Source organism: Xyrauchen texanus, chromosome 26 (assembly GCF_025860055.1).
Source record: "Xyrauchen texanus isolate HMW12.3.18 chromosome 26, RBS_HiC_50CHRs, whole genome shotgun sequence".
Classification (NCBI taxonomy): Eukaryota; Metazoa; Chordata; class Actinopteri; order Cypriniformes; family Catostomidae; genus Xyrauchen; species Xyrauchen texanus.
Window position 1 is genome coordinate 10,228,104 of NC_068301.1, and position 14,671 is coordinate 10,242,774.

General features: G+C 34.8%; 1 protein-coding gene across 1 annotated transcript in view; it reads right to left on the reverse strand.

Annotated features, from left to right (window-relative positions):
• The window catches only part of LOC127619605 (death-associated protein kinase 2-like), a 29,269-nt gene that overhangs the window by 11,500 nt on the left and 3,098 nt on the right, over positions 1-14,671 (reverse strand). Inside the window, exons 2-6 of the mRNA XM_052092505.1 lie at positions 12,134-12,304; positions 10,589-10,810; positions 9,621-9,759; positions 6,548-6,677; positions 805-853 (exon numbers count right to left, since the gene is read on the reverse strand). Of these exons, the coding sequence (XP_051948465.1) occupies positions 805-853; positions 6,548-6,677; positions 9,621-9,759; positions 10,589-10,810; positions 12,134-12,195 (602 nt within the window). The 5' untranslated portion in view covers positions 12,196-12,304. The remainder of the gene's footprint in view (positions 1-804; positions 854-6,547; positions 6,678-9,620; positions 9,760-10,588; positions 10,811-12,133; positions 12,305-14,671) is intronic.

The following is a 14,671-nucleotide window of genomic DNA, read 5'->3' on the forward strand; positions in this document are numbered from 1 at the left end:
CCAGTTGTAGGAGGCTTGTAGACCGCTTTCAACGAAAACTTGTTTGTAGTAAAATATCAGTCCCAAAAGTCTCTGGTTGTAGACTGGGTGCTCAATGATGTTGTTTTGAGCACTGTGCTGAACTTCGGTTATGAAAATGAGAGATTAAAATACAAAGCAAGGGAGCAAAGCGCAGAGCAGTAAGCAGATGCATCAATAGCGAAACAGGAATCAGGACAATTGAATTTAACTAAATTAAATCAATACAACTTTCAATATTTAGCTTTTTAAAATGATATTTAGTTAAAGATTACTCAATTCAATTTGATAGAATTTTGTTATGAAAGTGAAATGCAAAAATCTTAAAATTGGTTTTATATTATACCACTTACATTTTAATGTATTCATTTGGCAGACATTTTTATTCAGAGGGACACATTCAATATAAACCATTTTTAAGTGAATGTGTTGTTTGGCAATCAAACCCTTGACCTCATACACTACCAGTTGATCTACAGGAATGGTATGAAATGAATGAAAACTGAAGATGTATAATGCTAAGCATACATGGGACAATGGCAAGTTTAAAAGTATTTATAGTTTAATAGTAATTGAAATTCATAAGAGGTTGCACTTTGATGATGATATCATGCGTATGATGTTCTATTTCACAAATACATACACATACTGGGACAAACACTTACACAAGCACATGCCGATGTAGATGAAGAATCAGGTCTGGGCATGCCCCAAAACTCCTGTATGCACTTTAACACATTTCTATTTGCATGTGTGTGTGTCTGTATTACTATACTAATCACTTACCACATATCTGCAGCTGTACTAAGGGGCTCGTAGTTGATGATCTCAGGAGCTAAGATTGACAGAAAAAAGGGATAGCTTACCTAAAATGAACATTCTGTTTTTCCAAACATCTATGAAACACACATGGAAATATTAGGCAGAATGTTAACCTCAGTCACGGTTCACTCTCACTGAATATAAAGCAAATGCATTCTTCCAAACATTTCACGGAATTTCACGGAAGATAGAAAGTCATATAGTTTGTTAGTCATATAGACAGTTCACCATTTTTGGGTGAACTGTCCCTTTAAGTCTAGCAAAGATTACACTCAAAACTCAATCAAAACAACTCTTTCTCTTGAAACAAAACTCTGAACTCATTTTATTGCATCAATCAAAATCATAGTTTCGGATAGCCTTGGCCCAAACATTTGTGAGATTTCACAATTACACTGTGTAGTGCATTCATTCAGACCAGCTGGTCATTTTCATGTCCTCTCATGACCCATTGTGCTCTGTTCCCCACAGAGTTTCATATGAACAAAGCGTCGGTTTAAGATGACACAAATTCAGCTAGATTTTTTTTGTTAGTGTAATGTGGCTGACTAGCATACAGACTGCCTTAGTTAGCAATCTCTGAGATGAAGGAACTTTCTGTTATTTTAATAGTTTTTTTTTTTTCTTAGTAGATGCTCTCTTACCAAAATGATTTAAAAGGATAGTTCACAGAAATATAAAAATTCTGTAATTTGTTCTGTCATAAAACTGTATTGCATAATACCAAACCCATTCTTTTCCATACAACGGAAGAATACAATGACTGGGAGATGTCAAGCTACCAAAACAAATCACCAAAGATGTAGACCATCCCACTCACATGCTATATTCCAATAATTCTGAAGCATTTCAATAGCTTTGTGTGAGAAACAGAGCAAAATATAAGTCATCAATCACAGATTTATGTTGTAACTGTATTTAACAACAGAAAATCAGCCAAAGCTCTCCAATCTTGTTTGTACATATGTGTTTCTAGGAAGAAAGAAAGTCATGCAGGTTTTTGGCATTTGGGCAGCTTTGTGGAGCTGGTTCAGCCACAAATAGGGGTGACTCAGGAACTGGCTATCACTATGTACTTTGAAAAGCACTTAACCCCTATTTGTTCCAGAAGGACTGTGCTTATGATAAGCCAAGTGCAAACCACTAGGGGAAAGTGTCTGCTTAATATCAGGTAGTAAACTGCTTTTGAATGCCTTGTCCCGAGAAGGCAAATACACAACATTTTCTTAAAGAGAATATGTGTGTAGATAGTTGACACATAATGTGTCTATGGACTTTTTTGGTCCCACTTTATATTAGGTATCTCTAACTACCATATACTAACATTAAAATACAAATAATACAATGTTTTTATTGCGTAACTACATATTGTTCTGCATAATTCTCACAAAATACACATTTGCTGCTATTGAGGTTGAGTTTTGAGTAGGGTTATTGTTAGGGGCAAGGTTAATAGTGTAACTGGGCAATTCTTAGACTATGGGCACTTTCATGTCCTTTGATCATATTTTATAAAAAACATTTAATTTTGAAAAATTCACACTTTCATAGTTAACTTTACAATGAAAGTACGTTAGGAACTTTTTACCGGTAGTCTACGATGATTTTTTCACCTTTTTAAACATCATTATAGATGCAAATATTGCTGTTTTGTGCTTGTCCCACACCCAGACTTCTGATCTTCAATAATGAAAAAGAAGGGTAAAAAATTATTTATCTATTTTTTTAAATATGACTGAATAAAGTATCAGTAAAATAATCAAAACATAATTGTGGTATTTAAGGTCAGACAACTATTAATGTGATTTTATATACAAAATGTAGTTGTCCCACAGCATTGCCGTCATTTCCACCACAACGCTGTAATGTCCCTTTAAAAAGTTTTTTGAAAGATTGTTTGGGTAGTTTCTATGGAGATGAACAATGACATCACAGCACATGTCTGACATGGAGGAGATCTTGAATTTCTTCACCAACTTGAAGAAGAAAACTCAAGGTAAATATTGCTTGAAATGAAAATATTTTTATTGTATGTCATTTCCAAACATGGCGTAACATCAACTGAGTTTGTAAATAAATAGATTTTTTAACATAAATAGATGTATTTTGCATGCATGCAATGCTAGCTATCAATTCATAGCTAATCTGTAATTCTAGCTTGGATTTTTTACAAAATACTGCAGGATTGTCATTTTCACCACCGTCATTTCCAACACATTACCTTCTTGGGTGAAAATGACAAAGGTGAGGTGGAAATGACATTTATGCTTACAAGCTGCAATTCATAGATTGTGTGGCTACATATGTATATTTTATTTATTGAAATTTACAATGCTAATGTATTTATTCAAATATATATTTGTTGAAATGCCTTTTCATCTATTTTTAAGATGCCGTGGAAGTCAACTGCTGAAAGGTCTCAGTCCTATAGGGACAGACTAAAAGAGGACCCTGTCAAATATGAAGAGCGACTGAAGAGAGACAGGGAGAGATACATGAGGAAAAAAGAAATTTATAGTTCATGTTACAATGCATTGGCATGACTAAAGTTTAGTTTTTTTTTTTTTTAAGAATTCCAAAATTCAAAACTGTTCATCTAACCAATTAGAATGTTACAATTTTACAATCACAAGTTATGTGTAACTTACATTTTTCATGTGACTATTTGTGGTTAAAGTTGTTTACAGTAACACTGTAAATGTTCATCTGGTTATGGAACCAAACAGACTAATGAGACTAAAGATTTGTTGGAATTGTCTGCTTCAGAAGGTTTCAAATAAATGTCTTCTGTTTTTCTACATGGACGTCCATTCATTGTCATTTCCACACCACCCAGTCATTTCCACCACCTTGTATGTTTTTTGAAAATATTTACAAAACTCTAATCACTCATTAAAAACTTCTGCATAGTTTATGGGCTAATGGTCCACTTAATGTAATAACACAAGTAGTTATTTTTCTGAAATGTATCTAACCAATCCAATATTATATTTCAGGTTGTGGTGGATGTAAGCTTTGTGTTTGGGCCTCATGACAATTAATTTACTTAATCCACAAATCTATGGTAATTGCAATATAGGTATAAACTGGTAAAACTATGTGTGAAAGTGGTCTTACACTGTTAAGAAATTATGCATATCATAATATTTGTAAATAATAATCAAATATTTACATGTGATGGAAATGACATTTGTTCAGTGCGGATCGGAAAACATGTCAAAAAACACCAATTTGTCTTATAATGTAAGTGTGTTCTCTTATGGATCATTAAACTAGACTAGTTATATTTAACTGTTAGATTGTGAAAATTTTGATTTGAACACTTTTTTCCCCCTCAAGTTCACAAGGCTAAAAGTGCCTGTAGTTGAAGAACCACCCAACTACAGATGTATTTAAATGCAGGTACTTTAAATTTAAGTACATTGTATCAAATGCTTAAAGGGATAGTTCACCCAAAAATGAAAATGCCCTCATCATTTAATCACCCTCATGCCATCCCAGATGTGTATGACTTTCTGTCTTCAGCAGAAACCAAATTATATGTGGATTATATGTAGATTCAAAATTTTGGTACCCTTTCACTTGCATTGTATGGACCTACAGAGCTGAGATATTCTTCTAAAAATCTTCATTTGTGTCCTGCTGAAGAAAGAAACTAATACATATCTGGGATGGCTGATGAGAGAATTTTCAAGTACATAGTGGTAAAGACACTTTAATATAAGTGGGTCCACTTTTTTTTTATTAACATACATTCATGCAAATTATAAATCTTAATTACAGATAAGGCAAAGATATATCTTAACTTATGTCTATATTTTTCAACATTTTAATAACCCTTTTGCCTTTGCTAGTTCACATTACATTATCCTGTTGTGACAAGGCTATTTTAAAAAGTTGATCAAAAAGCTTATCAACTGATAAGAGGTCATAAAGCTCCATGCGTAAACATTATAAAATAACTGTCAAAATCTATCCATCTTCTACAGCGCTTGTCCTATATAGGGTCACTAGTAGTGTCTATCCCAACTGTTTCAGGCCGAAGGCAGGGAAACACCCAAGACAGGTGGCTAGTCCATCACAGAGCTAACGCACAGACATACACATTCACCAATCTCCTACGGGCAATTTAGAGTTTCCAATTCACTTAACTTAAAGTTTTTTGGACGGTGAGGGAATCTGGAGCACCCAGAGGAAACCCACGCGAACACAGGGAGAACACACTAACTCCAAACAGATATGACCTGGCTGGGTGAGCCAGGACTTGAATCAAAGACCTTCTTGCTACCCACTATGCCAGTGTAACGTACGAATTGGCAAAATGCTTTTTAAAATAATTTAGGATGTTTTTAGCATGTCAAAACATGTCAACTTCCCAAAAGTATTTCTTGTCAACTATTTATAACTAAATATTTATATATCAACTTGACAAAATGCACATGCAAACAAATATTTGTCAAGAAATACTTCAGGAAAGTTGACATGTTTTGTGGATTGAATAGTTTAAAACATCCTCAACTATTTTATATACAGTATACAGTATATAAACCCACTTATAATTGTTGCAGGCAAACCAGAGGATGAATATGTGTGCAATGTGTGTCTTATGTCAAAGGATAGTTCACTCAAAAAACTAATTCTGTCATCATTTACTCACCCTCATGTTGTTCCAAACCTGTATGACTTTGATGCTACAGTGGAACACAAAAGTAGACATTAGGCAGAATGACAGTCTCAGTCACCATTAACTTTTATTGAATGGAAAAAAAGATGTAACAAAAGTATTTGGTGACTAAGACTGACATTCGGCCAAACATCTTCTTTTATGCTCCACAGGAAAAGTCATAAGTGCCTGGAACAACATTAGGGTGAGTAAATGCTGACAGAATTTTCATATATTGGTGAACTATCCCTTTAGACAATTCAGTATGGTTCAACACTGTGTAGCCAGTGATTCTCATCGTTTGGACACATACTGCCCGGATGAAAGACTAGATGAGCTTTTAAGTGACCTGAGGACATCTTTGTTATACATCAACAGTGACCTTGCAATAGTTATTTTTGTTCATGTCCACTCTATTTTCAAGTGAACCAAAACAGCTGTGTCATTTCGCCTAAAGTTAACCCATCTCTATGGAGACAGCCAGCCAATAAAAATTGCTAAAAGGCAAGAAAAACACATGCAGAGACTCAAACAGGTTTAGAGTCTGACTCAAGCAGATGCAAAAAACAGGAGACAGAGAAACTCAGGCAACACAGTGTTGAAGCATACATAAATATTGAATACCCAAATTCACACATACACACTCCGGTTTGCCAGCAAAACTTAACATTGCTCTTTTTAAGCAGAAGTGTATCATTTCTGCAGCAATAGCATCACCAAATTGAATAGCAAAAGGAATCACTGTTTTCAAACAGATTACAGAAAACTCTCCCATCTTTCATTGGTTGTACAAACATATAGTCCCACCCCAAACTCACTCCATTGGTCAAGCAAATATGTCGGGGTGAATGGGCAGCTCAAACAAATGGAGGAATGTTTTGATAGCAGCCACACTGTCACATTTTTAGGTAAAATCATGGTTTACTTATAGTTGACTCCATATTAAGCTGCGAAATGAGAACAAATTGTATCTTTGAAAAACAGTACACACATCAGCTTTAAATATCAGACATGACATATTGATTATAAGACTGCATCACTCACCGATGTACTGAGGGGTTCCTCCTAAGCTCTTATACTCTTCCCCTTGAATGAAGCGATGGGCAATGCCGAAATCAATGATTTTGATGTGTTGATTGGGAGGGTGCTTGTCTGACAACATGATGTTCTCTGGCTGATGAACAAAAAGAATGATGAGAACATGTGAAACATCTGTGGAAACGTTCTGGTTCATTGTTCGTGTGACATCAGCATTTCGAAGAATCAAAACACTTACAATACTCACATTAACAGAAATAACAACAGAAAGAGAATCAAAATGAACAGCTAACACTTCAATAAAAAAAGCTACTGAACAACAACAAAAAAAATGTACCAGGTTTTTTTGCTGAGCCACCAGTTAAATTTTTGTTAGAGTAAGGATTGACTGAAGATTTTTTAGTTTGTCCAACAAACAACTAGTCGGTTAGTGGGGTCGACTGCTAACATGAATATATTTAGTGCTGGTGATTTTATTGGAAGACACATTTCTTAAAATAATTGAGAGATGGCACTTCTCGGCACAGGCGCAAAAAATATATATGCAATGTATGCAATGCATAGGGGCAAAAAAGTGTAGCTGCGACCATGCTTCTCAGAGAGCATTTTTGCATGATTATAGCTTGCTGTGCTTATCGGTGACTAACAATCAGCACGGTGAAACCCTTGGCTATAAGTTTTGTGTCTTTAATGCTTTAGGTTTAGTCCTTTTATGCACCTTGGCTGTCACAGCTATCAAAGCACTGCATCAGCAATACATCACGCAAGACGATCACTGCCGGAGGTTAAGTGAGTAATGTGAGTAATACTCCCGTATTTGTGAGGTGTTGTAGATAGATTAAAGTCATTTTTCTGATTCTGTCTGACACTGCTTCCATAAAAGTTGATGTCATGAACTAGATGTTGTGCACCCTCAATCTTACAGTTATGGGCTTTTAAGTGGGCAGCAAGGATCACCCTAAAGCACTCTAATTGCATTGAAGCGTGCCATTCTGTGCTCAGGATGCACATGAGCAGTTTCGCGCCATTCTGTATTGGAGCCTTTCTTATTTTTTACTTTTCTTACTTTGCTAGTTTTGTGCAATTTAAGTAAGGGTTAATGCCCGACGAAGTGTCCATTGTCAGGTTTTAATGGACGACGGCGAGGTGTGAACCGGCCGACGCGCAGCGGAGGACGGTTGCCTCCGCCGAAGGCCATTAAAACCTGACAATGGACACCTCGGAGGGCATTAACCCGCTTATACCATGGTCACTTGCCAAATAAAACATTTTTAAAACATTAGTTTATATTTTAATTAGGCTAAATCTAGTTTTTACAAATAATAACTTGCCTGACGGTTTATTTAGCAACCGGAGATATTTATAGTCCGCTCAGCTTGTAGAAACCTTCAGGTTCAAAAATGCATTTTTTTTTTCATGAAACACAAAGGTAGGCATAGTTATTTTTTTATTACACATAAAACAATTAATCAAACAACAATCAAACACAAAAAACAATTAGTTCTGCGCTCCAGCGATTTGCGCTTATAGAGGGCAATAAATTAATCAGATCAAAGAGAGGGTCATTTGCCTACATGCTAGCTTTTTTATTTACAATTAATTTCAACGTTTCCATTTATAGTGCAATTTGAAAAAGTCGGCCAGTCAGACATAGGGGCCTTTGAAGGAGGATCCACAAAAGCTGGGTACTGCCCATGATGGGCACTTGATGCAGACAGTACGTTGTCCTCTATCACTTTTTAACGGACACCCTGCAGCCAATCAGAATCGAGTATTCACCCAGACCATGGTATAATGTTAGTTATTCAGCCTATTTATTTGTTGAATATCCTTTAGTTACCATGTTGAAGTGCTGCAATTAGCCTCCATATATCCTCTGAAATGCATCTCATTGGGGTCATGTGAACATAATTATAAGTTTATGGGCTTTGACTGGTCAACTAGTCGTTCAGACAACCCACCGAAAATTTTAGCTTTGCACATCCCTAAGTTTTAGTATTTTATTCAGATTCAGTTTAAAAATCATCTGACCAGAACGTTCTACACAGGTTATTTGGTCAAACACATTCAAATATTCTTGTCAACTAACTGTGCGGAGTGACTATTGCACTAGGTGTAAATAGCATCTGCCACACAGTGCAACAATTTTCACTCCAATAATCTGGTGAAAACAAAGAAATCAAAGAAAAACTCCACACCAAAGTGTTGCTGCAATGGCTTAGTGTGTTTAAACCATGTGGATGTGCTTTTTCCATGTGAATGACCCAGGTTCAAGTCCCACTTTTCCCAATCCCGTTTCTTGTCTCCACTCTTTATATTTCTTTAATACTGCTTATAATAATAATAAAAAAGACAATAATATAAAGGTTGATTTCCTCACAGTGATTTGGTCACAGTGAAGGTCAGGGAGTTGAGAGAAAGGTTTGATCCTGGTCAAATTAACCTTGGTTGTCCTACAGTAATATTGGAGTGACCACGTTTTTTTAATGGAAGCCATAGTTTTAATGCAATTAACCATGGTTTTACTACAGTAATATAGTGTTAATTTAGTAACCATGTTTAATTGTTTTGGATACTAAGATTTTACTACAAAATACCATGGTGATTCTTAGATTACTGTAGTTAAAAACATAGTTAATTTTATTAGAGGAAGGGTAGGGTTAGGCTTAGGCGTTGGATGTCTATAGGAAACATGCTGCAGTAATGCCACAATACTGTATGTTAGTATTTAATTGGTGGTGAAAATAGCATCTGCCACTATTTGCATTTACAGAAAAGAAAATGTTTTTTGTTGCTTTTTACACTTAGTGTAATTGTGGGAATACTCTAGAATGTGGCTAATAAATGTTTCCCATAGGTATCTAACATTCTGTGACAAAATACACAGTCTACTTCCTCGTTATCATTCTGAAATCTTCATAGGTAGTGGCATGCTAACAACATGTAGAGTAAAAATGTACTTTTGAAGGACACTTGAAAACTGTTCATCTGTTGGTTTTACCTCGTAATAATTCTGAACAAAGACCCTTTTAGTCTTGTTTAGTTTGATGCTTGCATACAAGCTAAACTTCTGTCCTACCTTAAGGTCAAAGTGGCCAACGTTTTTTTGGTGCATGTAGCTTACGCCTTCCAGAATCTGTTTCAAGAACTCAATGGCATCTGTCTCAGTGAGGTTTTCCTTCTCAGCGATGAAATCAAAGAGTTCGCCACCCTTTATGCTGTAGACAAAATACAATGTGGACAAGATAGACGAATGAGCCATACATGAACAAAGAGCAGTAGTGATTTAAAGAGGAATGCAGACAAAGAAGCAAAAGAAATCAGATTATGTACTTGTGTCTTTTTTAACAGTTAACTAAAGAGAAACATATTTCAAGATCATTGTGAACTGTGAGTCACCAGCCAGAGTTATGATAAATGTTGGAGACTTCCAACAAATGTTCAGTTTCAGTAATATTATATTGATTATAATTCAAGACTTCAGGCAACAGTCCAAAAATAAATATATATATATATATATATATATATATATATATATATATATATATATATATATATATATATATATATATATATAAAATTAAAATTAAATCAAATAAATAATATAAAAATAATATATATATATATATATATATATATATATATATATATATATATATATATATATATATATTATAATATATTATTTTTATATTATTTAATTTTATATATTTTTTTATTTATTATCAATTTTATAATAATTTTATATTATATAAAATAATTATATTTTGCATTTAGGAAAAGAAGCCTAAGATATTTGTATTGTCACATTATTTTCATCACAATTAAGCACATACCCTCTTCCCCAATAATTTTTTATAGAACTAGCCCACTTCTGCTTTAAAATACCTCAAAGGCCATTCTCCTCTACTGCAAAAATATTTCTCACCACTTTCACTAATGTGTGCTTCATAAACCATTTTTCCATTTCTCCTTTTGTACACACACACACACACACACACACACACACACACACACACACACACACACACACACACACACACTCACAGCTCAATGATGAGGACCACCTCCGTCCTGCTCTCGAAAACATCTTTGATGGCCATTATGTTCTGATTTTGGAGGCCCTGAAGAATCTCCACTTCTTTCTCCACACTTTTCCTCTCCAGCCCCAGCCTGCTTCCCGCACCACGCTTCAGCTTCAGGAACTTCCCCGCCCATAGTACACCAGTGGCTCTCTCCCGCACCTCGTGCACTTGCCCAAAGTGACCACTGGGGCAGCGATAGAAAGCATGAATGGAGATTAGTGTCAAGTTAATTTAAGAACTTAAAGCCAACAAACTAAGTAATATAAGTCATTCAACTACAAAGGGTCTATGAAATGGAAAAAAAATGTTTGGGTCAAAACATCAAAACAGATAATTAACCAAATCACATTTAATGGCCAATTCTATGAGTAAAAAGCATAGTATACATACTGTAGCACAATGCAAAGTTGGGCTGGCTGTAAATTTAGATTTTTTACATGTAGAATTGTTTACTTCTTAAAAAAATAGTTCAACCAAAAATGAAAATGTTCACATCATTTACGCACCCTCATGCCATCCCAGATGTGAATGACTTTCTTTCTTCAGCAGAAACCAAATTAAGATTTTTAGAAGAATATTTTTGCTCTTTAGGTCCTTTCAATGCAAGTTAATGGTAGCCAGAACTTTGGAGTTCCAAAAAAGCATATAAAGGAAGCATAAAAGTAATCCATGTGACTCCAGTGGTTACATATATATCTGCAGAAGCGATATGACAAGGGTGGGTAAGAAACAAATCAATATTCAAGTCATTTTTATATTTTAGAAATGTTTTCCTTCCTGCCCAGTAGGTGGCTATATGCACAAATAATATGAATCGCCATAAACAAAAGAAGAAGAATGTGAAAATTGAGATTTTAAGTAAAAAAGGACTTAAGTATAAATCTGTTTCTCACCAGCTTCTAAAGATATGGATTTAACCAAGAGTCATTCGGATTACCTTTATTATGCATTTATGTGCTTTTTGGACCTTCAAAGTTCTGGCTATCATTCACTTGTAATGTAGGGAATTACAGAGCTGAGATATTTTTCCAAAAATGTTCAAAATGTGTTCAGCAGAATAAAGAAAGACATACAAATTAGTGATGGCATGAGGGTGAGTAAATGATGAGGGAATTTTAATTTTTGGGTGAACTACGCCTTTAACCTAATAACAATGTATGACAGTCAACATTTTATGTTACTATAGATTTGATTTTATTATGACTCATTTGAATCATAAGATAAAGTCATTAGAACCACCAAATCAAAATACGTTTATATTGTGTTTTTACACTTACAGAAAATTATACTTTTTTGCACATGGTACAATGGTATTACCACAATATTCCTTTAAGCGCCTTGGAGTCCCATGTAAATACTGTAATACAGTATATTATGAAGATTGTTTTTATTCAGTGCCACAGTATACATCAAAGTACCATGGCATTACCAGTTAATGCCATTATTGTAACACAGAACCGTGACCATACAGAAAATAATATTTATTTGTAAGAGCAAATCTCTTTACCTTCCCAAAACTTCTCCAATCTCATAAAGGTCTTCAACATTTTCCAGCTTAAATAGAGCCATATTGTTCTCTCTCTGCTCACCACAGTCCTGTGTCCACAAATATTCAAAAGCAAGCTATCAGCTCCAGTAGGCTATAGTGCTCATACTGGGTTTAGAATTAGGTCCACACCTGAAACAAAGAAGATGGTAGAAGTTAGCGGCCATCTCCAATACATACAGTCTAAGTATGTTCCCCTAAATATTTATTCCCAAACTACAAACATGCGTAAGAATGTCAATCCTTTAAAGTCCAGCCAAGTTTGGACAAACTGCATACCAATGTGGAACCAAGAGCACCAAAATGCTGAAATACTGTGAGAAACTGCCAAACAGAACTAAGTCATACTCCCATGCATAGTTATGTTAACAAATTCTTGAATATGAGCCCATTTCCCACATTCAGTTGTAGTTCTGTAATTAGTTTTGAATGGCTCAACAATTGTTAGTAAGAAAAGAGAGGGGAGGAAGGTATGAGAAAATAAATTAGTGTTGGATGGAGATACTGGGATACACAGAAGAGAGATTATTTATGGAATGACAAGACAAACAAGGTCTTGCACATCTATCTTTCAGTGGCGTTTGGTGGTCTTGTGAAATGAGGAGGAAAAGTCCCTGGGTTTGTGTTTTGCTAGTCAAAGTTTACAGTTTAAATGCATATGCATTTGGGTTTCTGGGATAAAGGCACACACACACACACACACACACACACACACACACACACACATATATATATAGCAATATAATAATATTTAACCTTCTTTTCGGATCATAATCCTATGTAAACAAATCCATCATCCATTATGCATTTCAGCTGAGAAAGTGTTATAACTTGAAATGTAAGGGTTTTATACTAAAATTACATGTTTTTTTCACATTGTATCAACACAGTATTGTTGTGTTTAAGTGTATAAATTACACAATGTACATTTTGTGTGTGTGAAGCACTTGAAATTGAAATCAAATGACAATGGTAGTTTGTCCGATTTGCATACAAGCTTGACAATCGTTTCTGTCCGTAGGTAAATATATAATTCTAACAGTGACATGTACTATAGTACTATAAACTATATGGTAATATTGTGTATAAATGCTCAACAACAACAAAAAATATTTTTTGCTGCTGGTTAATTTAATTAATCTTAATCTAAAGCAACACATTTATACAACATTTTACTTAATCTATTAAATTGGGACTACCTGAATAATTTTGGTGTTAATTTAGCATTGATGAAACTGGGCAGGGGATTTCCATTTCCCAGCATGCTTTTAATGGGACTCAACAAGGAGAGTAAATGTTAAAACTGAGTGTCATTTTATGTGTTTTTGTGCAGGATGAATATAAAAGGGATACTTGATAGTGTTTAATGTTTTGTTATGATGAGATTCCGAAGAGTTCTGTTATGTTGGAGTTTTAGGGGTTACCACTACGGTGAAGAGTGGAGCTTGAGCTAATGTTGAGGACAGGTCCATATCACATATTAAATTGATTTATCACTTAATTTAGCAATTGCTGTATTAAACATAGTATACTTGTAAAACTACACAATACAGTGTTTCCAACCAGCATACAGTTTATTTAGCATGCTAACATTCAACTAGTTCATTCGTTCAGTGGAGAGTTTTACAGTTGCTCTGATATCTCTAATTTTTATGGGTTTACCCAATTTAACTAAATACAAAAAGTGTTTATATAAGATTATATTTGTAATGTTTAATTAAGAAAACTTATTTCAAACATGTAAAATCACTGACCACTATTGAATCAAGTTCAGCCAAAGAGCTATTTTTTGAGTGAAAGGTCTGATCTGGAATATCAACAGGTTGGACAGTGTCTGGAGATGTCAATCATTAAGTTCAGCGCATTGTGTTACAAATACGGAAAGAACAAGAAACTGAGTGTCTTTTAAAAATGTTGCTTTACATAATATCCTCACAGATACAATCAAACATTTGAATTTAGAGCACACACACACACACACACACACACACACACACACACACACACATGTTGTGTTTCCATGTTTTATGGGGACTTTCCATAGACATAATGGTTTTTATACTGTACAAACTTTATATTCTATCCCCTAAACCTAACCCTACCCCTAAACCTAACCCTCACAGAAAACATTCTGCATTTTTACATTTTCAAAAAACATAATTTAGTATGATTTATAAGCTGTTTTCCTCATGGGGACCGACAAAATGTCCCCACAAGGTCAAACATTTCGGGTTTTACTATCCTTATGGGGACATTTGGTCCCCACAAAGTGATAAATACACGCTCACACATACACACACACACACACACACACACACACACACACACACACACAATCACAACTCACAAGCTCATATGCCTATTTTTTTTATCTATTTGCATTGCTCTATGATACTCTATAGTAGTGCCAAACTAAGGGTAACAGAGTACGTAGGGACTTTCAAAATGTGTTTAGAGTGCCAATGGGTTGGATTTATAGGGAATGGAATGAACATGGAA